Source organism: Lemur catta, chromosome 9 (genome assembly GCF_020740605.2).
Source record: "Lemur catta isolate mLemCat1 chromosome 9, mLemCat1.pri, whole genome shotgun sequence".
NCBI classification, from domain to species: Eukaryota; Metazoa; Chordata; class Mammalia; order Primates; family Lemuridae; genus Lemur; species Lemur catta.
In genome coordinates this window covers 88,156,692-88,178,630 of record NC_059136.1, presented here as the reverse complement: position 1 = coordinate 88,178,630, position 21,939 = coordinate 88,156,692, and the positions used below count along the sequence as shown (strand labels likewise).

The following is a 21,939-nucleotide window of genomic DNA, read 5'->3' as shown; positions in this document are numbered from 1 at the left end:
CAGCTCTTTTTTCCTGAGATTTCTGTTAGCAGTCCACTTCTATCACCATATATTTGGATCCTGCAGGTTCTTTTCTTAATTGTGTCCCCCAACTCATTGAGTAGATAAATATTAAAGGTTACCAGTAAGCCACCAAAGATAAATAATCTTTACTCTGTAGAACTCAGTCTGCTTGGAGAGACAAACATATTTCCTCTCAGGAGAATTTTGTAGTTTTCAGTGTTGAGGGCCTGCATATCTTTTGTTAAATTTATTTCTAAGTATTTACACTTTTTGATGCTTTTGTAAATAAAATTACATTTTCAGTTTCTATTTTCTAATTGTTTGCTGCTATGTCCTTGTATCCAGTGACATTGCTAAATTCACTTAGTCTAGTAGTTTTAGTAATACAGCCTTATGATTTTCTAACAATCACGTAGTCTACAAATTGAGACCATTCTGTTTCTTTCTGATCTTTATGTTTTTCTTGCCATTTTGTTTTTAATATGGTATTACTTAAATAGGCAATTAAGTAAAAACTGTAGAAACAAAATAAGACTAAACATAAACAAAAAAATTATGTGACGAATGGTATTGTTTTGCTGAACTAAATCACAGCTCAAAACATGAATTTAGTTCTAAGTCATACAGCCATGCTCTCAGTCTCCTTGAACCACCTAAACGTTATTTCTGTTCTACACCATTTTTTTCTATTTGAATTTCTTAACTGTTCCTTTTTTTTTTATAGTACTTAGAGTTTATTTGATCTTTGGTTGACATAAATGAATATTAATATATATTGGACTGCATTAATTATTTTCCCAAACCTAAAATACTTATTTTATAAATACAAAATTGGGTACTGGAACCTTTTAAAGTAGTTCTATATTATAGTGTGATCATGCAGAGATGATCAAGAATGTTAGAGCCTCATTAAAATGGAAACATAAGGTTAAAAAATGTGAAGAGTTGATTTCCAAAAGCAGAACCTCTCCATTCCCAAAGCATAATCATTGTTCTTTCCCCTGATGACTGTATGTATGGTTTTGAGTTTGTTTTACAGTGCAGAATTGGCTGGTTTCCTTTATTTTTTTTTTAATTTCAGGACATTACCAGGGTACAATGTTTTGGTTACGTGAATTGCTTTTGTACAGTTTGAGTCAAAGTTATGTGTGTCCATCATATAGTGTGCCTTGTACCCATTAGGTGTGAATTTAGCCATCCTCCCCCCTTCGCACCTGCTTCCATTATTAACACTTTTGTTTTTTGCTTTCTTAATGCAAAAGGATCTGTCATGATGTTGGGACAGTACATGCCAGATGCTTATCTCTAAGTATAATAGTATAGCACTTACATGCACGGGCTTTTGAGTAGCTTGGGTTTTATCTGTTACTGCCCTTGTTCTACTCTTTAGCATGAATTTTTCTAGACCTTTCAGCCACCTATGCATATTTCATTCCTGGTAAATCATTAATTTTTCTGAAGAATTGAATCTATTAGATGTTTTAACTTCATTGTTCACCTGTAAACCTTGTCTTTTCTTGAAACTGAAACATGCACACTGCCTTTTCATACTTTAAAAACATTAATAGTCTTGATATATTCCTTGTTAACTTTTGAGTGTAATTTAACACTTTTACCTTCATTAACAATAAAGAGAAGCAGGGCAGCCATTAAAATAACACTACCTTATAGAATATATTTATTTCATATTTCTGCCATGTGATATTTGGTATTTGGGAGTTGTATGCAGGTTATATTTTTCTAAATTTAGTGGTGAGTTTTAAAAACTTTATTTTAAAATAATTTTATAGTTACAGAAATGTTTTAAAGATAATACTGGGAATTTCTATATATCCTTTATTCAATTTCCCCTAATAGTAACACGTACACAATCATAGTACCGTATCTAAACTAAGAAATTAACGTTGGTACAATACTATTAAGTAAATTACAGACTTTTTCCTGATTTCCCCCGTGTTCTCACTGATATCCTTTTCTGTTTTAAGATCCAGTCTGGACACTGAGATTGCATTTAGCTGTCATGTCTCGTTAGTGTCCTTCAGGCTATGCAGGCTATTACGGTTTCTCTATCTTTCCTTGTTTCTCATTTTAAACGGTACTGGTCAGATACTTTGTTAAATTGTCCCTCAGTTTCAGTTTGGCTGATGTCTTCTCATGATTAGATTGAGGTTACGGATTATGGGGAAGAATACCCTAGAAGTGATAATGTCTTTTTCATCATATGTAACTGTTTACTAGTGATGTTAACTTTGATTAGTTAGAGTGGTGTCTGCTAGGTTTATCCACTGTGTCCTATTTTCCCCTTTACATGCTCTATTCCTAAAAGCAAGTCACTATATGCAACCCACACTCACGAGGAGGAAAACCAACCCACACTCACGAGGAGGAAAACAACCCCCACCTCATGCAGGGAGGAGTATCAAAGAATTTGTGAAATTTTTTGTTGTTGCTGTTTGTCACCCTTCCAATTGTTGTTTTTCCTACTTCTAGAATATTCATTTTGTCTTGGATCTGTCCTCTAGTTCTCTTTTGTGTGTGTGCTTTCCATTTCATTTTTCCTGCTCTGTGATGTGACATATTTCCTGGATTTAGTATTCTATACCATAAATGACCCTCTTTAATTCATCTGTTGAATTTTTCAATTTGAAAATCAAATTTCCAAGCTACAAAAATGTTTTTTTTGTGTGTGTGAGTGTGTGTTGCATTTGGATCTCAAGTGTCTGCTTGCTATTTCTCTCTCTCTCTCTCTTTTAAAGGCATTTACTGCTTCCTTCAATTCTATTCTATTGCACCTGTGTCCTCAGTGTTTATCCTCATTTTCATTCTAAATGCTGTGGCCTCCTAGATACACAGTTATCTTTTCCCTTGTGACTCATTTGGCCTCCAGTCTGGTTACTGAAATATTCCTAATGGTGATAAACCTACAGATGATTAGAAGGAAAATAAGTCATTTCCTGTGATGTTAAGGGCAAGCTAAGTCTTTGTATTCCACCTTTTCCCTAGTTTGAAGACTAGGGAAGTGTGAGCTCATTTGTCTTTAACTTCTTTCAAAAACTCTTTCAAAAAGACACGAGTTGGCCATAGACTTCCTCTTGGGTTCATCTCCATAGGCCAAGTCCTGGTCTTTGCCCTAGGATCCTGTTTGGTGTCCAGTGTTACTTGCTCAGTTCAGGGTGGGGAAGAAGCCGTGTACTACCCAGTGTTTTCCTCAGAGACTCATTAGCCCTCGATCCTCAGAATCTGCCTGGTTAGGCATAGTGCTGTTAATGGAAAAGGGTTGCGGGTGGATGAGAAGGGAATTCTCCACAAATCATTTTTTGAGATTTCAGTCATTATTAAACAGTAAAAATTGAGTTCTGTGAATCACTTGGAAAGAGGAGAGTATATGTGTATAAAGTGACTTTTTCTGAATTGTCACTAGGGACTTAGTCCATCTCCAGGTATACAGGATTGTGGCTGTTTTCATGTAATTCAAGTTTCCTTTATCGCTTTGTTACTCTCCACCAATATATCAGTACATGTAATTGTCATGTCAGCTGTGTAATATAGGCCTCATTTTATAATAAAACCAAAAGTTAGTGATACCACTGATAGCTCATCATTTTTTAGTCTCATATTTCTAGTGGTCTGTGTATAGCTGATAGCCTGCCCATAGATATATAAAATATGTGTTTAATAGTAACACTGTCAGGCACAGTCCATCTTGGTAATATAAATGTGAGGGTTTTTTGGTCTTAAAGAAGAGGTTCTTTAAAAATGGATAGACTCTTGGAAGACTTGAGTGGACATTTGCCATGCATTGAGGACTTTGAAATTTGTATTCCCATCCTGGACTTTTCCTCTTATCTCCAGGCTCATGTATCCAGTTGCCTATTTGACATCTTTTTTGTTGTCTCTTAAGCATCTTAAATTTAATATAACTCATGTTTCTTTGCCAGACCTTCTCTTTCTTATTAGAGGGATAATACTAAAAATTCTGGACTCATAATTGATAATTCTAATTCCTTATCTAATCAGTAGGTTTTGTTGGCTGTGCCTTCAAATGTATACCGAATCCAAGCACTTCTTACTAGCTCTACCTCTTTTAAAGTTAATTTTGTCTTGATCTTTCAGATTTGTTGATATATCGGTGTTAATATTTTTATGCTAATCAGTCTGCATGACGTTTATACTTCACTTCTTTTTTAAAATTCATTATTCCAGAGATTTTTCTGTTGCTTTTTTCCTCCCTCCCAAAAACACTAGGTTTTATTTATTTTTTCTTCTTTTCTAATTTCCATTGTGATTTTTTTAGAGATTCTTAGAACTTTGTTTTAGAATTTCCAAATGTGAGTAAAGTTTTTCTTGTTATCTGTTTGTTAAAATTGATGTCAGAAAATTTGATATGTATGATAATGCTTCTTTGGCATTTATTGAGATTTGCTTTCTGGTCTGGTGTTTAGTTACTTTTTATGGTTCATTGTATACCCTGGGTAGAATGTGCACCTTGCAATTATTTGTCTCAGTTTTTTGTTTTCTGTATGTTCAGTCTGTATTTTTACTAACATGTCTGCGTTACTAGTTACTAAGAGAAATGCGTTAAATTCTCCTGCTATCATTATGAATTTGTCAGCTTCTTATGATTCTGACAACTTTTAGTATACTTAAAATGGTCTTTTTAGTTTAATATTTTAATAGTTTTTTAAAAACTATTATTCAGTATGTAAAAAACCATTCAACAATGGTTTTTGAGCCGGGCGTGGTGGCTCACGCCTGTAATCCTAGCACTCTGGGAGGGTGAGGCAGGTGGATCCTTTGAGCTCAGGAGTTGGAGACCAGCCTGAGCAAGAGCGAGACCCCATCTCTACTAAAAATAGAAAAAAATTATATGGACAACTACAAATATATACAGAAAAAATTAGCCGGGCATGGTGGTGCATGCCTGTAGTCCCAGCTACTTGGGAGGGTGAGGCAGGAGGATCGCTTGAGCCTAGGAGTTTGAGGTTGCTGTGAGCTAGGCTGACGCCATGGCACTCTAGCCTGGGCAACAGAGTGAGACTCTGTCTCAAAAAAAAAAAAAAAAAGGAAAAGAAAAAAAAAAGAAAGAACAATGGTTTTTGCCTTTAAGTCCGTTTTGTCTGATAATTAATATAGTTGCATGAGTCTTCATTTGGTTTGTGTTATCATGTCTCCATGTCTCCATTAATTTTAACTTTTCTTTGTCCTTATGTTTTAGGTTTATTTCTTGTAAATTATGTATAATGAGATCTTCTAAAATTCTGAGCTGATATCTTATGGTTTCATTGCTGAGCCTCCATTTATTGTGACTCCTGATATAAATGTATAAATGATATGTTTTTTTCTACCTTCTTATTTTGTGCTTTCTAATTAATGTAGATCTTTCCAGTTCCCTCCCTGTTTTCCATCCTTTTGGATTAAGTTTTCTTTATTTTCCCCTTTTCCTGTTCACTGAGTTGGAAGTTATGCATTATATATATAGATGTATTATAATATATATGTAATGTTTATGCTTCAGTGATTCAGTTAAAGTATATAGTTGATTACAGTTCAAACTGAAACAGCATCTCCAACTTCCATTTAAATAACATATGATCCTGTTGTAACTGATCATCTCCCTTGCATTAAACTTTGTCTAACTGAAGTGGAGTTGCATTTTTTTTCTTGTAGTTTCTGGGGCTTCTCATGGAGTTCTTCTCCAGTTTTGATCAGTTGTTTTATGGGGAAGAATGAGATGTATGCTCTTGTCTCTTTTTGCTTTATGTATTTTATATCTAGGTAATGTTTCAAAATATTTTATGTTCAGAGCATACTTCCAAATTTATCATCCGAAACTGTTTTGTATCCTTCAGCTGAGAACTAAACTTTCTTTATGTTTCAGCTGGTTTGTGAAAAGTTTTAGGGCCTTTGTAAAATTAGGCTACAGCTTTGTGGCACCAAATTTATTTTTATTTATTTATTTGTTTGTTTGTTTGTTTGTTTGTTTGACAGAGTCTTGCTCTGTTCCCCAGGCTAGAGTGCTGTGGGATCAGCCTGGCTCACAGCAACCTCAAACTCCTGGGCTCAAGCAATCCTTCTGTCTCAGCCTCCCGAGTAGCTGGGACTACAGGCATGCACCACCGTGCCCGGCTAATTTTTTCTGTATATATTTTTAGTTGTCCAGCAAATTTCATTCTGTTTTTTAGTAGAGACGGGGTCTCACTCTTGCTCAGGCTGGTTTTGAACTCCTGAGCTCAAAGGATCCACCTACCTCGGCCTCCCAGAGTGCTAGTATTACAGGTGTGAGGCACCGCGCCTGGCCTATTTTTAATTTTTATCCTTGTTGATACTGTTGGATTTTTGGGTTTTGTTTATTCTTTTGAAACAGATATTTAGCTAGCTGTGCTTGTTTTTTGTTTTAGTTTTTCATTTCAGTGTATCTCATTGATACTTGTTAGTCCATGAAATAATTTTATTTATAGTTATGTAGTAGGACATTTATTAGCATGAAATATTGCTGTTCAAGTTCCAGGAATGCATTAAAATGAAAAAGAAAGGACTTTACTAGCAAGGAACGTGAGGTTCTCTCTGAAATTTAAAATACAGTTTTCTGGTGGTGTCTCAGAGGATGGGAAGCTAGTGTGACCACTTGCAAAGTATGACTTATATTTACTATAGAATGTGTATTACTCATGCAAAAATAAGATGGGAGTAGCAAAAGCAAAGTGAGAGAGTCTTACAGTGTTAAACACCAGTGGGTTTCAAAGTGCATTCCTGGACCAGCAGTCCAGGATTACCTGTGAACTTGTTAGAAATGCAAATCCACAGGTTCTACTTTATACCTCTGAGCCCCAACAGTCAGTGTTTGGACAGGCTGTCCAGGTGATTCCGATATTTGTTAAAGTTTGAGAACCACTGAAGTATACACTAAAACAAGATGTTACAAAGTACTTGATGTGTTGAATTGGTAGGCATGTATAATGCTAGTCATCATTTTTTTTAGACAGAAGTGTTATAAATATTTGATCAATATTGAGCTTGTGAAAACATTACTCAGTTTAACTCTTTTTCAAGTGGTTTGCTTTTTTATGTAGAAGAAGTTATTATTTTTCTCTCAATTATGTCATAAATCAACATTCACCTGAATCTACCTAACAACTCATCATACTTCTTGATGTGTAAAGTTATAATACACTGAATGTGAGAGTAAGATATGGAAGAAATTTATGATTCAAAATATTTACTTAATACTGAAATCTTAATGGAATGTAACTTTTATGTAATTTAATGCCACTCTTTACCTTTCCTCCTACCCCCACTTCAGCCAATAGTTTTCAAATTTCTGTGAAGGCCCTTTTAGATCTATGTAACACCTCACCATCAAAAACTCATTGAAAGGGCTCAAAATACACTATAATATTCTTAAACAAAATCCTGTGGGAAAATAGGGCTGCAGAGAGGACCTATATTTTCCTGAAGTAGGTCTTTGTGTTTGAGAGTTCTTTATTTCAAATGTTTTGTGGAATTCATCCCACTATGGTATACAGAAGTAATTGTAAATCATTTTTTAACTAATTACTTGATTTAGTATTTGAAGAACTTTCTGTAGAGATCATTTGTATTATATGTGCATATAGTTTAAAGTCTTTAAATAATGATAATATTTTGTTATAATTCTTTATATGTTTTTCTTTCAGGAGAGAAATAGAAACAAACAATAACCATATGGAGATGTCCTGTTAAAATTACAACACTAATGACGTAGACTCTGGAAATGCCTAATAAGTCAAAGAAGACGTTATTAAAGCTTTTTTTCTGCTTAAGGTGACATCTTTGAACACTTTAACACAAAATTGACTCTTCTTGTAATGGTTTTCATCAGCGCATCTGCCCTTATACTCTCACCAAACACACTTGAGAACTGTAACTTCGTCAAGCACTTTCTGTCCTGAAGCTTTTACCAGTATCTGCTGTCTTTTGTAATTATGCATCCTAGCTAAGGCACAGAAGACTGAATGAATGCAAGGATTCATTAACTCTTTGAATTTGTTAAATACTAACAGTTAACCATTAGAAGTGGTTCAATGATGTAAGAGTCACACTGCTTCAACTTTTCTTTGTTGTAGTTTTTAAATTGTCAATTTTTAGCTATTTGACAGATTAAAAGCAAAATAATCATGCCATATTTAGTCCTGGAGTTCAAGTCTAAATGTTTATGTGAAAAATTATTGTAGTAAACTTTTAATATGGCAAAGCAACCTTAAGCTCTATTTTAGCCAAATGAAACATAATCTGAAATTATATTAGAACATTTCCCTTGTCTTCAAACTGTTTGGTGTAACAGAATAATGATATGCAGCTTGGTGGATTTCACCAGTTAATGCACATTCTTCTCCCCTCCTTCCCCCAATAATATGTATATTGAGAAATGTGCATTTGTCTGAGGAATTATTTTGTTTGCTACCACTTAATGAATCTCAAAATTTTGAGTAAATGTACCTCAGTCTAATCAGACTTTTTATGACCTTTATAATTACATTTAAAACCCTTAATTCCTATTTCTGGGTGTTTGCGAGCCTGATTGCTATCATGAAGTAAAAATTTATTACTCTAGGTATTCACTAGCTGAATAAACATAGTTCTTGTTTAGCAAGCATATACTGTTCCTCAGCTCTTTTCTCCAGCTTTTGCAGTGTCCTGGCATCCTTAAAATACTTTGAAAATATGGCCTTGATCCATGGATTAAATCAGTATCTAAGTGAATGTGTTGATGTTTTATTGATCAGATCTATATAAGTGGGAATACAGCATATATCTGGGTATTCTTATAGTTATCTTTTTAACATCTTATTTTTTTCATTAATTACATATCAACATTAATTTTGTATCTTGAAGCAAATTGATTTTGTATAATTAAATGTGTCAAGCATCTGTATTAACTGATTTGATGGCATAAGGTTATGACAATAATGTACTGCCCCTTATATTACTGTTCCAAGAGGAGAAAGCTGTGTAGAAAGATACGTTAAGGGTGAAAATAGCAATATGGTAGATTTGAAGACCTTGATAATTCTGCATTACTCCATTTATGTTTACATCATGTTTAGAAATGTTTTCATTTACTGTGGTCTTTGATCACCTCAACTCAAAAACCTAGTGTCAGATATTTCTTTGAGGCTTTCATTTATATGATTTTTTTTTTTGTACAATGTTTTCTTAAAATGTACAAATACTGTATTCCAGTGAAAAAAAATACAGTATTTGTAGATAACCATAGCTACTACACAGTTCTTTGGTAGTCCCAGTGTAGTTAAATCAGTGTTTACTGAAGGGAACATCAAAATTTTAATGGTATATTATAAAATAAAGACTTTCTTAAAGGAAAATTGCACCTATTTTACCTTTTTAAGAGTAAGCCATGAAATCTTATAACATGTCTCATAACTATTTATAATGAAAATTGGCATTTGGGTATAGTCACCACAGCAATGTTCTACATCTCTAAGATTATGTAGGTAGGACATGTCAAAGATGACTGTTGTCATTCTGGAGGTCCTCTTAGAGAAAACTATAAAAGGGTGACCTTGTAGGAAGGATCTGAGTCCTCCCCCTGAGGTTCTCTTTTTCTTGGTGCTTTATTAGCAACTCTGGATATTTTTATAAAACTAGTTACATTATAAATGGATTCAAACTTGTTTAATTTACATTAGGTTTTTATGTAAGATTGTCAAGGAAGCACCCAGCAAGCAGGCCAATTGCAATAGACTCAGACATGTTAAATAAATGTATTTGAGAGTCTATTCATGGTGAGGAGTACATCCCAGTGCCTTTAACCTGAATTTCTAATCTTAAGTGAAATGGGTGCAGCATTCCTTTGGAAAAAAATCCTTTCTCTTTTCAGTGGATAATTTCGTGTTTTTCTCATTAAGTTTTCTCCAGAGCACCCACCTTCTCTTCCTTCTTGGTCTATCATTGTATTGCAAAACGTTTTTCCTCTAAATGAAATTATTACAGGTTGTCTCAAGAGAACAACCAGCTAACTGAATGTTTCTTAACTGCGGGGACCACAAGGGAGAGAGCCTGGGGTTGCCTGGGGTCTATAAGAGGAGACACATAATCAAATGTTTGAATAATCATAAATTAAGACATTATTGGCCCAGTAAATTTCTTGCTTAATGTTTTTCCAAGTTCTGGTTTGAATGTTTCTTATTAAAGTTATCTTATGTGGGTATTTTATTTTGAAAGGTATTATAGTTTGTATATTTAACAGTAAGGGGGAAAATGTAACCAAAATTAGTATTCCTTCTCTATACATATTGGTACTTGAAGATTCCTTTCAAAAGAAACCCAGCCTTTTCCTAATTTAGTACTTAATTCCTCTTTTTAACTTAAGTGATCTTTCTAATTCAAAAGCTGTGTTCTTTTTGAATACCATGCATGGGGATTAAGCTGATGTTAAAACAGTTTGCAATAAAAAAAAGAATCAGCTTAAGTCATTTAATCATTTCAAGTGCATTCTGCATCTTTAAAAAATAAGTTTGAGAAATTTAAGAGAATTGTGTTTTCATTAAGTTTTGCGTATCTTTTGTTATGCCATGTAAATTCCCTTTTACGTATGATTAAAGGAAGGTTATGATAAAATGATTAGTTCATTTACATTCACTTGTAGCAATTACATGAGAATTTGAATTTTGTCGTGTTTGGGTTTGTTCATTCCTGTGAATGATGGTACAGTTAGGTGAGATTTTCTGTTATGGTACCCAAACTCACCATTTGGTCCTCTTTAATCTTTGAGGGTTTCAATAAAAATTGTTCACTCATACCTGTGTTCTTTCTATTTTATCTTTATAAATATGTATTGCCTGCCTGAAAACATTTAAGATTTTTGCCTGCTCTTTTACGGATTTCCTGATGGACATTTCTTCCAAATATAAATAGATTATATCACTCCTTCTAGTTGGCCATTGAAGTAGGGGAATTAAAGAGAGGGAGGATAATAGTTTATTCTCACCTTTATCCATTCCAGTGACCTAATTGAATTACATGCTTTTAATACTAAACTTAGAGCAAAAGAGAAAGAGAACCTGTTTATTCTTTTTTTTGTAGTAGGAAGAAGTAGTTGCAGCAGCTGCTAATAACCTTAATACCCCACTTCTGGTACTGAGGAATGCTCTTCTAACATTGTACATCTGCCTCTTGGGATTGATAAGAGTTCATGTGGTTAAGATCTTGGTAACTCTGGATGGTGCACTGATTCTTGCTGGGCTGTCTGTCTAACTGTTAAGACCAGCAGATGCACCCAACACTGCTGGCCTGTGACCAGGGCTTGAAGAATCATCCCAGGTGCCCACACTGTGGCATCATCAGAGTCCTTTCTATTGGTCATCTAAGGGGAGGGTTTATGTTTCATCAGTGTACTTATAGTTGAGGCCAGTCATTTGTAGTTGGGACCTAATTTACCTCAGCTTTATCTTGTTTAGTGATACTAGATTTAGTAATTCTAGTCTATGAAGCAAAATATTCTTGCCGTCAGAAGTTAACTGAACAATTTAAGGTTATCTTTACTTTCTAATCACAGTACTTGCCACTTTGTGATCTTAATGTATTCTTTCCTTATTTCTCTTGGTGCAATAGTTAGAAACAGCTTCTGTATATCACACGTAGTAGTGGCAGTTTAAATGCAGTTTATTTATATAAATAGTGCACTAAATTCAGAATTTATCACCTCCATAATTTTAGTTATGTGGACAACATTGGGTCTAAATGTAAATGACAAATTGTTTTTGTAAAGCTTAGTGTGCAATGAAGGTATAGGGTTAATAAGACTAGGTTAATAAGACATCCTGCTACCCGATGTGCCCCTTCAAAGAACACACTTAAAGATTTAGATACTAGAATGTCACTTAGAAACATTATTGAATATTTCTAAGAGACACTGCTATCACCAGAATGGAATTATTGTCTAGGGGAAGATTTTACAATTGGGAGTTGAAAGATCAGAATTACAGTTATTTCTAACTGGTAGATTGACACCGAACAAATCATTTCTTTTGTTGTTAGAATCAGTATTAATAAAATCACAAGGTTGGAGTAGAATGCATCTAAGGTTCTTTGCAGTTCTGAGATTTTATAATTTGTGATTTAAATAGCTAGTTTTGTAGGCAAGGCCTTATTCTAGCAATGGTGAATGTTTGTTTTTTTGGAAGTGAGTTTGGAAACCAATATGATTTTTTTTCTTAAAGAGATAAGGTCTCACTCTGCCACCCAGGCTGGAGTGCAGTTGTGTGATCACAGCTCACTGCAGCCTTGCACTGGGGGGCTCAGATGATCTTCCTGCCTCAGCCTCTCTAAGTAGCTGGGATTATGGGGGTAGTCTGTAGTTTTTGTAGAGATGGGGTCTCCCTGTGTTGCCCATGCTATTTTATTCAGAGTGTATGTAATGAGTAGTCCAAATAACATTGGTTGAATCTGTTCAAATACGACCACTAGTTCCAATTTTGAAGTCTAATGGTACAAAATCCCCATTTTTTCACAGTATTAGTAAAGAGAAGCAAAAGGATGTGTGTCCCAAAGAAATCCAAGATTTTTTCCCCGTACTACTGCCATTTCATATTATTCTTGTATTTTTTTTTAAAGAGACTTTTAGAAGTGTTACAGAATACTTGGAAAGACTGTACAGAGAGTACCCATAAACCATGTACCCAGCTTCCTGTGTTATTAATATCTTACAAATAAATGAACTAAATTGATAATTATCACTAACTAAAATACATACTTTTTTTCAGATTTCCTTAGTTTTTAGCTGGTATCCTTTGTCTAGTTCAGGATCTCATCAAAGATACATTACTTGTAGTTGTCGTGTTTCCTCGGGTTCCTCTTGGCTGTGATGATTTCTTGGACTTGTTTTTGATGACTTCAATAGTATTGAAGAGTACTGGTCAGATATTTTGTATTATAGAAAGTCTCTCCTTTGAAAATTGCCTGGTGTTTTTATGCTTAGACTGGGGTTATGGGCTTTCAAGAGGAAGCCTACGTCAGTAAAGTGCCATTTCCATCACATAATATCAAGGATACATACCAACATTTTATGTCTTGTGAAGTTGACCACCTGGCTGAGGTAGTGTGTGTTAGGTTTCTGCACTTTGTTACTATTTTTTTTTTTGCCCATGTTTCTCTACTGTACTCTTTGGAAAGAAGTGACAGCCCACGCTTGAGTGGGAAGTTATGCTCTCATCTTTGTATTAATATTTTCAAAGGGATTACTATTTATCCTTACCCCAACAGGCTTGCAGGCCAGTACATTTCCTTTTTGCTTGTATCTTTTTAGAACCCCCTCTCCTCTTTTCCCCCTCATTTCTCAGCAGGATCATTGGATATTGGAGGAATTGTAATGGAGGAGATGCATACCTACCTACTTAAATTAATTCTAATTGTGTGTCTAGAGAAGCTATGACTCTAGTAAAAGGATTGAAGATCTAGTAAAAGGATTGGAGATCTAGTAACAGATTTAGATGATGGGAAAAAAACTTGATCTTGTTGTATAGGTAGGAATTGATAGTCTTTCTGATTTGGCTGGGGGAAAAAAACCTGAGTAGGAGGTAGGTGTACATACAATATATCATGGTTAAATGGTGCATTCCTTTAAAAAGAAAAAAACATTCTAAACAGCTTGGCATCTGTTTTTAGTAGAATTCTTTTGAAACACTTGAGGCTGCTGTGTAATATAATGGTCAAGGTCATGGAATTTGGAGGTTGATCTGTCCTGGAATCCTGAATCCCCTATGTAACTAAGCCTTGATTTTCTGGTTAATTAAAAAAAAAAGATTATAAAAATGATACTAGAACCCATTTCAGAAGAATTAAATAAGGTAATATTTATCAAGTGTGTAGCACAATCCCTGGGCCCATGGCAGGCTCTCAAAAGTTAACTATCCTCTTTTGTTTATTATGGGGATTGTAGTTCATTGGTTGGTGTTGAAGATTTCTTATGGTAATGTTTGCTGCTTAGATGCAGCTTAGAGGTTGTAGTTGAAGTTAATTACTTTCAACTCATGTAGTTAGATCATTGAGATCCTGAGAACAGCCGGTGTGTGAATAAAGCTTTGTTAAATTATAATTCATCTTTGCTTTTGCTGCTTTTGGTTTCCAGTGTTTTCAGTGACTGTCAGCCATGCCTTTTCTAAGTAAACAAAATGTAACAATACAGAGTTTATTCTGCTAGAGCAGATGGCAGGACCAAAGGTGAATTAGACTAAGAGGAAAGCTAACATGAGGGATTAATGATAAGAAAACCTTTAAACAATAGAAAACTAAAGAAGCCAAAGGTGAAAATTAGATAAGAAATTTTTTGATTTGCTTGTTAGAAATGCATATTGAGTGTCACTTTAGTGTGTATTAATATATTGTAAGCACCTCATTAGGGATTAGTAACATTTCAGAATGGAAACACTAATGCCAATGTGTTACTTCCATATTTCATCAGTGAAATTATGCAACTTTAAAAGGAAGAGGTATTTGGTACACACAAAATAAGATGGCAGTTCTAACTATTCTAGTAAATATTCAAAAGGAAGAGTATATCTTGAGATAAAAAGTTCACAAATGAAATATAAAAGTAAGCTTCAACATAATACTGTTGCATGCTAGTATTAAAGCTACTGTCCTCAACAAATGTATTAAATTTATTGTTTCTACTTGGACTTGCTAGATTAACTGACTTGTGTCCTGTGGAAAGCACCCAGTGCTGAGATCACAATTAGTACTTGTATCTCATAGCTGTTTTCTAGTTCACCCATTTTGCATGCTTACCAAGAGTTGTTTGTGCTTCTTTCTGAACGTGTTTATTCCAGTTGTACTTTATTTTATTATGAGACTTAAATATGTAAGTTGATAAAATGACCGAAGAAGAGTTGTTTCTAAGAAAGCTAAATTGACGGCTTTGTAGATACCTGGTACAGGTTGTCTGATTTGAAAACTGTTAAAAGCTTGTGGGAAAATCATAAAAATGTAGAAGTTTGTATTTAGTTTGCAAATGGTTTTTCAGGTTTTCCTCCGCTGGGAAATCTTATATAATATAATACATTATGGGTGTAGTTCATAGAAGAAAAACATTAGGGAGTTCAAATCAATGGATTTCTTATTCTAAAAAAAGGTCTCGGACCTCTATCAAATAATTAAAGTATATATATCTGTTTTAAATAAAAATGTTTAAGGTAGATTGTATCACTTTTTGTAATCTGTTTCTTGACTAACATGTCTCATTGTTTAACTGTTCGTTTTTAAGATTTTAACCTAAATTATGCTTTTTAAAGTCCAAAAGCGCTTACTTCCTCTGCATTAAAAAAGTTGACCATTTTCTGCCTGCGGCCACATGTGAACATGTGTAATGATACAGTATGTTTATATCTTTGCAAATAAATGCAATAAAGAGAAAGCAGTATCCTTCCCACTTAGAAAATAAAATGTGCCAGCACTTAACATATCTAAATTGTAAGAAATGTTTCCTGTATGAAATGCTGGAGAAGAGAAAGGTACCCAGCAACGACAACTAGTACCTAAATTTAAAGCCACTGAAACCATGTCAAGTCTTGGGAATTGCCTTGAGTGAATCATTCCTCTTTCAGAAGAGCACATGTTTTGGTTCTCAGATCTTGTATAACTGTTCCACCCCCCACCTCCAATACTCCCTTTTAAATGGAAAAAAAATGTGCAAGGAAGAGGAAGTTAGTCATTAAATACCTATCTTGGAATTACGTAGCCTAGGTCTTCCAGCTAGGCTTGTTTTGTTTTAATTTCCTGTTGCTTTCCAGGCAGTATTTGGAAGGTCAAACATGAAAAAAAGAAAAGAATGGAATGCATATCAATAGCACATATATGTAGAAATAAACCAGTTATTTGGATCAGTGTTGATTTTCGTAGGTAACCAATTTAAAAAAAAAAGATTTCACAGAGGACATTTTGAATAGCTTTCCAATGAAGGTTCACATTTGAAACAGACATTCACGTTAACATCAAGATTTATTCATGTGAAGACAGTGACTCCTTCCCTTTCAGTTCATGCTTACAGTTTGGTGAAGACACTATTCACAAAGAAGTCACAACTTTCACTTTTCAAGGGAAACCTCGAATGTTTCATCATTGTGGATTTTTTTTACGCAATTCAGGAGTGTTGCACAGGCCCACTGTAGACAGGTTACAGTATCTACCGCCTTCGAGTGGTTCTTGAGCTTTGATACTTGCATCTACTTCCCAGATATCTGGTCTTAACAGACTCCCATGATAATTTATTAAAAGTAAAATTATCAATCATGTCAAATTTGTAATATTTCCATGATCTATGATAATCTTTATTAGCAGGTTGGGCAACGTTAAACTTTTTAGTTTCAGGACCCCTTTACACACAGATTATTGAGGAACCCAAACAGCTTTTTGTTTATGTGGGTTATAGCTATTGATATGTTTATCATATTAGAAATTAAAACTGAAAAAAATTAAAGGATTTTTTGTTTCATTTAATAGAAAATAGCTGGATTTTCATTTCTGCTTCTGCATTCAGTGGTTGCACTATCCCTTATCACAGAAGCCTCTGGAAAACACCGTACACCTGTAAGAGAATGCAAGTGAAAAAGTCTCAGTACTATTACGGGTATAAATTTGGCATTGCGAACTTTCTTTGAGAACCACTCTTCTGTGGTACACTTTGGCCATGGACTATTTGGTGTCCTTGCTCCTCTGTGTAAATGGATAGTCTAGAAGTTCTGTTGGGTCACTTCCTGAGCAGCCCTGCCCTACGGCAAGTACCATACACGGGCCCACTCACCTCCTACAGAGGCACACCAATCTCCTTCCTTCTTGATCTTATTAACACAAAGCCAAATTCACACCCCAATGAACATACCCATTGCAAGTGATCTATTGCATCATAGCTTTTAATTATCACTAAGCTTTTTTCCCATTAACTTCTTATCATTTTCTTTAACTTCGTCCCATTATCTCACCATATCTTGTGCCTCATTGCCTATAAAAATAACCACGGAAGTAGTTTAACAGTAAAAAGTAGTTTTGATTTGTGTTTGATTTGTGCCACAAAATTAGTTTGAATTTGGGTTTTTAAAGGAATTTTTGTGAAGATACTTTGAAGGGAAATGTTCATTTTTAACCTGGGCGATCCTGGTCTGTCCTAACCCCGACTCTCCCAACCAGCATTCTCTTGCTTCCTTTTTTCTCTGTTCTACCTCCAGTACCACTGATTCATTGACTGATCAAGCCCCAAGCAAAGGCAGAGGTAAAAAAATCAGGGGGAAATTGTCCAGTAATCATTGATTCCTCTTCTCCACTCTCCTCCGCTGCCTTTCTTCTGTCCCACACAGCACTCTTCATTCCCATTGTTAACCCGCAAGGGCTCTCAGGGCTCAGCTCACACCACCTTCTGCCTTGTCACTCTGCTCCAGCCACACTGGCTTGCTTGTCTTTGCACAAGCTTCCAGCTGCATTTCCACCTCAGGGGTTTTCTGTGGCCTCTGCCTGCTTGTGTCAGCTATTTCCTCCTTTCTACAGGGCTGTTTATCAGACAGCCTGATCCCTCTGTCTGTAGTTACTCTGCCCTCTCCTCCCTTATCCTCTATTTTCTTCATAGAAATTATTATCTAAAATTCATTTGTGTATGGCCTTGTCTTTATTCTATGAACTGTGAGATTCATGAGGGAAGGGACTTATTCTTTCTTTTTCTTTTCTTTTTAATTTTCCTTCTTTCTTTTTTTTTATATATACTATATGATTTTACTGATGTAAAGTTCAAGAATTGGCAAAAGTAGTATATGATCATAGCTATCAAAACAGTGATTGCCTGTGGAAGGAGGGGTTTTCCTGGAAAGGGGCACAAAAAAATTGGGGGGAGTTTGGAAAAGTGATATGGTTTGGTGGTGGGTGAGTGAGTGAGTGAATACATTCATCAAAACTCATCCATTTAAAATCTGTTCATTTCATGCATATAAATTATACTTCAAAAAATAGACTGACTCCCTTTACTTAAAGCAGAATTGAGAAAAGACCATTGAATCGAAGTTTACCAGTTCACATTTTTAAAAAAGGAGTAGTAAAAGCCATGTTAGGACAGCATTCCATCATAGGGGCGCCTTCCTTAGTTTCCTCACCCTGGAAACCAGAAATTTACTTAATCAGATAACACTCAGAATACATCATATAATAAGACTCACAACTCATCCGTACTTTCAGGGAACTATAAAGGTTAAACAGTAAGTTCTGACACAATTCCTGCATTCTGTCTTGCAGAGGAGGCTGAGGGACAAGTTCTCACCTGGTCAGAATCCTCCACCGTGTGTCCACATTGCTTGTCCATTCTGATATGAACAGAATTTCTGTTTTATACCCCAAGGTCCGTAATGCTGACTACCAACAGTTACTCAGCTTTCCTTATTATCCAGGGAAACGACTGCAAGAGCCCACAGCTCTTGAAAATGAGCTCAGTAGAGTCAACAAACTTCTATGCCAGTGGTTTCTTTATTGTCATTAACACAGCCAGGCACACGGAGTCCTCAATAGCTTCTGGCTGAATAAGTCATTGACTATCCTCCAAGCACATTCTTAGGCTGTGATGGAGTCATGACTGTTGATGCTGCAATGATAACCTTCATTGCTTGGGGGTCAGAAGTCAGTCTGTGGACTGGTGATGCATACAGTAGGAAACAGTTGCTGCTAGTTATTGCTTGAACAAAAGCCATATGACTTTCATTTTCCTTATCAAGGGGAAAGTTAACTGCTCGATAATGCCCCCATTTCCCCTTCAGTATTCTATTTAGCTGCTCTTTTGAAGCCTTTCTCCCTTCCTCCCTCACTTCCTTCCTCCCTTCCTTCCTTTTTTCCAAAATCACCTTTGATTCTCATTTAAATTGGATTTTATCCGGGTTAGATAAGGTGAGGGAATACAGTGTGATTTACACTAAGATCTTAAAGTGCTGGACAGGACCTTTAGAGGTCATTTAATCTCATCCTCCGGTTTTCAGATGAAGAAACAGGCTGGGACGTTATGACTTTCCCAAGGTTCCAGTTAGTGAGAGATCCAGGATTTTAAACCCAGATTTTCTAGTTTCCATTTCAAAGCCAAGCATATCTAAATCTGTGCCCCCAACCTACTACCGCTTGAGCATCCCTAATCCTAAATCCTAAATCCAAAATCTGAAATGCTCCAAAATCAAAAACTTTTTGACCACCCCCATGACACCTAAAGGGAATGCTCATTGGAACGTTCCAGGTTGGAAATTGTTGGATTAGGGATGCTTCCACCAGTAAATATAATGCAAATCCTGCGAAATCTGAAATCTGGAACACTTTTGGTCCCAAGCGTTTCAAATAAGGAATGCTCAACCTGTACTTAGTTGTTGGCTGACCCGACAATTAAATGCCCCTGTTTTCTTTTTTGTAAAATGGGAAACATCCTTGCTCAGAATTGTTCAGAGAATTAAATGAAAATGCACACTGCATGGCAGCTTGAAGCCTTCAAAGTGCGTCAGCTTTTGCTCCTGCCCCTCTTCTCTCTCTAGCAGTCCTAGCTATCCTCATGCAGAACTTGTTTTTCTCCTCATTTAGCGAGTGCTTTTTCTTTTTCTGCATTCATCTGCAGGCCCTATAGGTCCTTTTGAAAGCCGTTGACTTTTCAAATTTCACATAAATAAAATTGTCCAGACAAGTGGAAATTTAAATGTTTTATTTTAAAAAATTAGTCTACATTTTAGAGATTGATGTTTCCTCGTTACTGAAGCATAAACAAACAATTACACGAAAGGACAGCAGAGGGAGCTCTTGAGATTTGATTACATTTTCTGTTGTATTGGTTGGGCTTTTGTTTTTCTTTAAAACTATAATGTTTTGATTTAGACTTTCTCATCTCACTTATCAATATGCAGGAAAAGTTTTGCCATATTGTGGAATGTATAAGGATTTGGGGGATTGCAAAAAATTATTTTTTTATACCAAATTAAAACTGGGAGCTAATTTGTTCATTTAAAAAATAAATTGTGGAACTTCCATACAATGAAATATTTCATACCCATTAATGCTGATGTGGGAAGATGCTAATGTATTTTCTTAAATTAAAAAACTCACATAGGCTGGGCCCGGTGGCTCACACCTGTAATCCTAGCACCTTGGGAGGCCAGGAGGATTGCTTGAGGCGAGGAGTTTGAGATCAGCCTGAGCAACATAGCAAGACCCAGTCTCTAAAAAAATAGAAGATTAGCTAGTTGTGGTGGCGCATGCCTGTAGTCTCAGCTACTCACGAGGCTGAGGCAGGAGGATCGCTCGTGCCCAGGAGTTTGAGGTTGCTGTGAGCTATGACGACAACACTGCACTCTAGCCCAGGCAACAGAGTGAGACCCTGTCTAGAAAACAAACAAACAAAAACTCACATATTGATCTGTACCATGAGTTTTAAAATTTAATACACAATTGAAATATCAGATTTACATTTAATTTTAATACATAATGTAAACTTAAATTTTAGAAGGATTTTATATGTAGAGAAAAATGTCTCGAAAGATGAACAAGACATTCATAACAATGGGTACCTCTGAAGTATGTGGCTAGGCTTGCCGCCTGTGGGGGAGGACGGAGAAGAGATTTTGCTTTTTGCCTTATATCTTTCTTTAGTTTGAACTATCTTCCAAGAGCTTATAATTTTATAAACAAATTTAAATTTAAATGGATAAATCTGTTCTTCCAGGATTTGGTTCCAGCATCATTGTCTCCCTGAAGCCTTTCAGGATTCCGTCGGTCTGATTTAGACGGTATTCTTGTGGTCACTGACTTTTAATCCTCTTTTCTACTGGAGATAGCTTAATGTAGCAGGACCAGTAGGGACTTTGCTGTCTGGCAAAACTGGGTTAAAGTATGACTCAGGCTTTACCTGCCATGTGATACAAGGCAGGAAATTTAGCCTCTTTCAGCCTCAGTTTCTTTCCCTTGAGAGTGGGAACACTGATGCTCTTGAAAAATTGTTGGGAGGGGCAGAGTGAATGTATGCAGAGTGTCATTGTATGATAGCAGGCACATGTAGGTGTGCAATAAGAGGTAACGGGTATTGTTATTGAGAAAGGAGATTGTCTTCTCCATTCTTACGGAGAATAATGGGCATTCTTACAATGCTGTATTGAATAAATGCAGCAATGCTTTTTACACTGAGTTTTTCTCGTGGCATGACATCATTCTCTAGACTTCTGTATCAGATTGTACCTGTACTGTGTCTTATTCACTCCAGGCCAGCTCTCAGCTAGTTGTTTGGATGAACAATCCTGATTATGGCTTAATACTAAACCCTGCTGACTTGTTTCCAAGAACCTCCTAATGGCTTACTTAAAAGGTGAATCTAATGGTAGCATCCAGGCACCTATTAGGAAGAGCACAGTTATAGAAAATTCAGAGTGAAGCTTTGGCATTTTCAAACCAACTATATAGGTAATTTCTAGTTGTATTATCTACCCATGGTGTGAGTTTTATCTGTCCAGTGTGAAGCAGAGTAGAGCAGATTGGTGCCGCTACTGACAGTATCGTCTGCCTGCATCAGAGATAGTGTTTGGTCTTACAGTTTTAACAGTAACACCTCCCTCTTATGAATTACTCTTGTTGAAGGCGCTTCTCCCATAATGACTTTTATTATGCTTTTATTTTGAAATGATAAGTAGCCTTGGTCCTATGTCAGCCTTGTCAATACAAATTTTTGAATGAATGAATGAATCGATCAATCCATGACTTTGGCCCAAGTCTGATAATATTTCCAAGCATCTAATTGTATGTTATTTATTTAAGGAGGATATCATCAAACTGTTTCTTCTACTTCTTGAGAAGCATTTAAATGTTAAGTATCTCTGATCAACTAGATCTGCAAAGATATTAATATAAACACTACTGTCAGAGTTCTTTGTCTGGAAGATGCTTCTGGCACCTGGT

The 21,939-nt window shown here is 35.6% G+C and overlaps 1 protein-coding gene across 3 annotated transcripts in view; it reads left to right on the top strand.

Moving 5' to 3' along the window:
- Positions 1 to 10,799, top strand: part of YTHDF3 (YTH N6-methyladenosine RNA binding protein 3) — a 39,750-nt gene extending 28,951 nt beyond the window's left edge. For all 3 annotated transcript variants that reach the window (XM_045561835.1, XM_045561833.1, XM_045561834.1), the window contains one exon: positions 7,677 to 10,799. In XM_045561835.1, coding sequence (XP_045417791.1) covers positions 7,677 to 7,700 — 24 coding nt within the window. In that variant the 3' untranslated portion in view covers positions 7,701 to 10,799. The remainder of the gene's footprint in view (positions 1 to 7,676) is intronic.
- Positions 10,800 to 21,939: the final 11,140 nt, after the last annotated feature.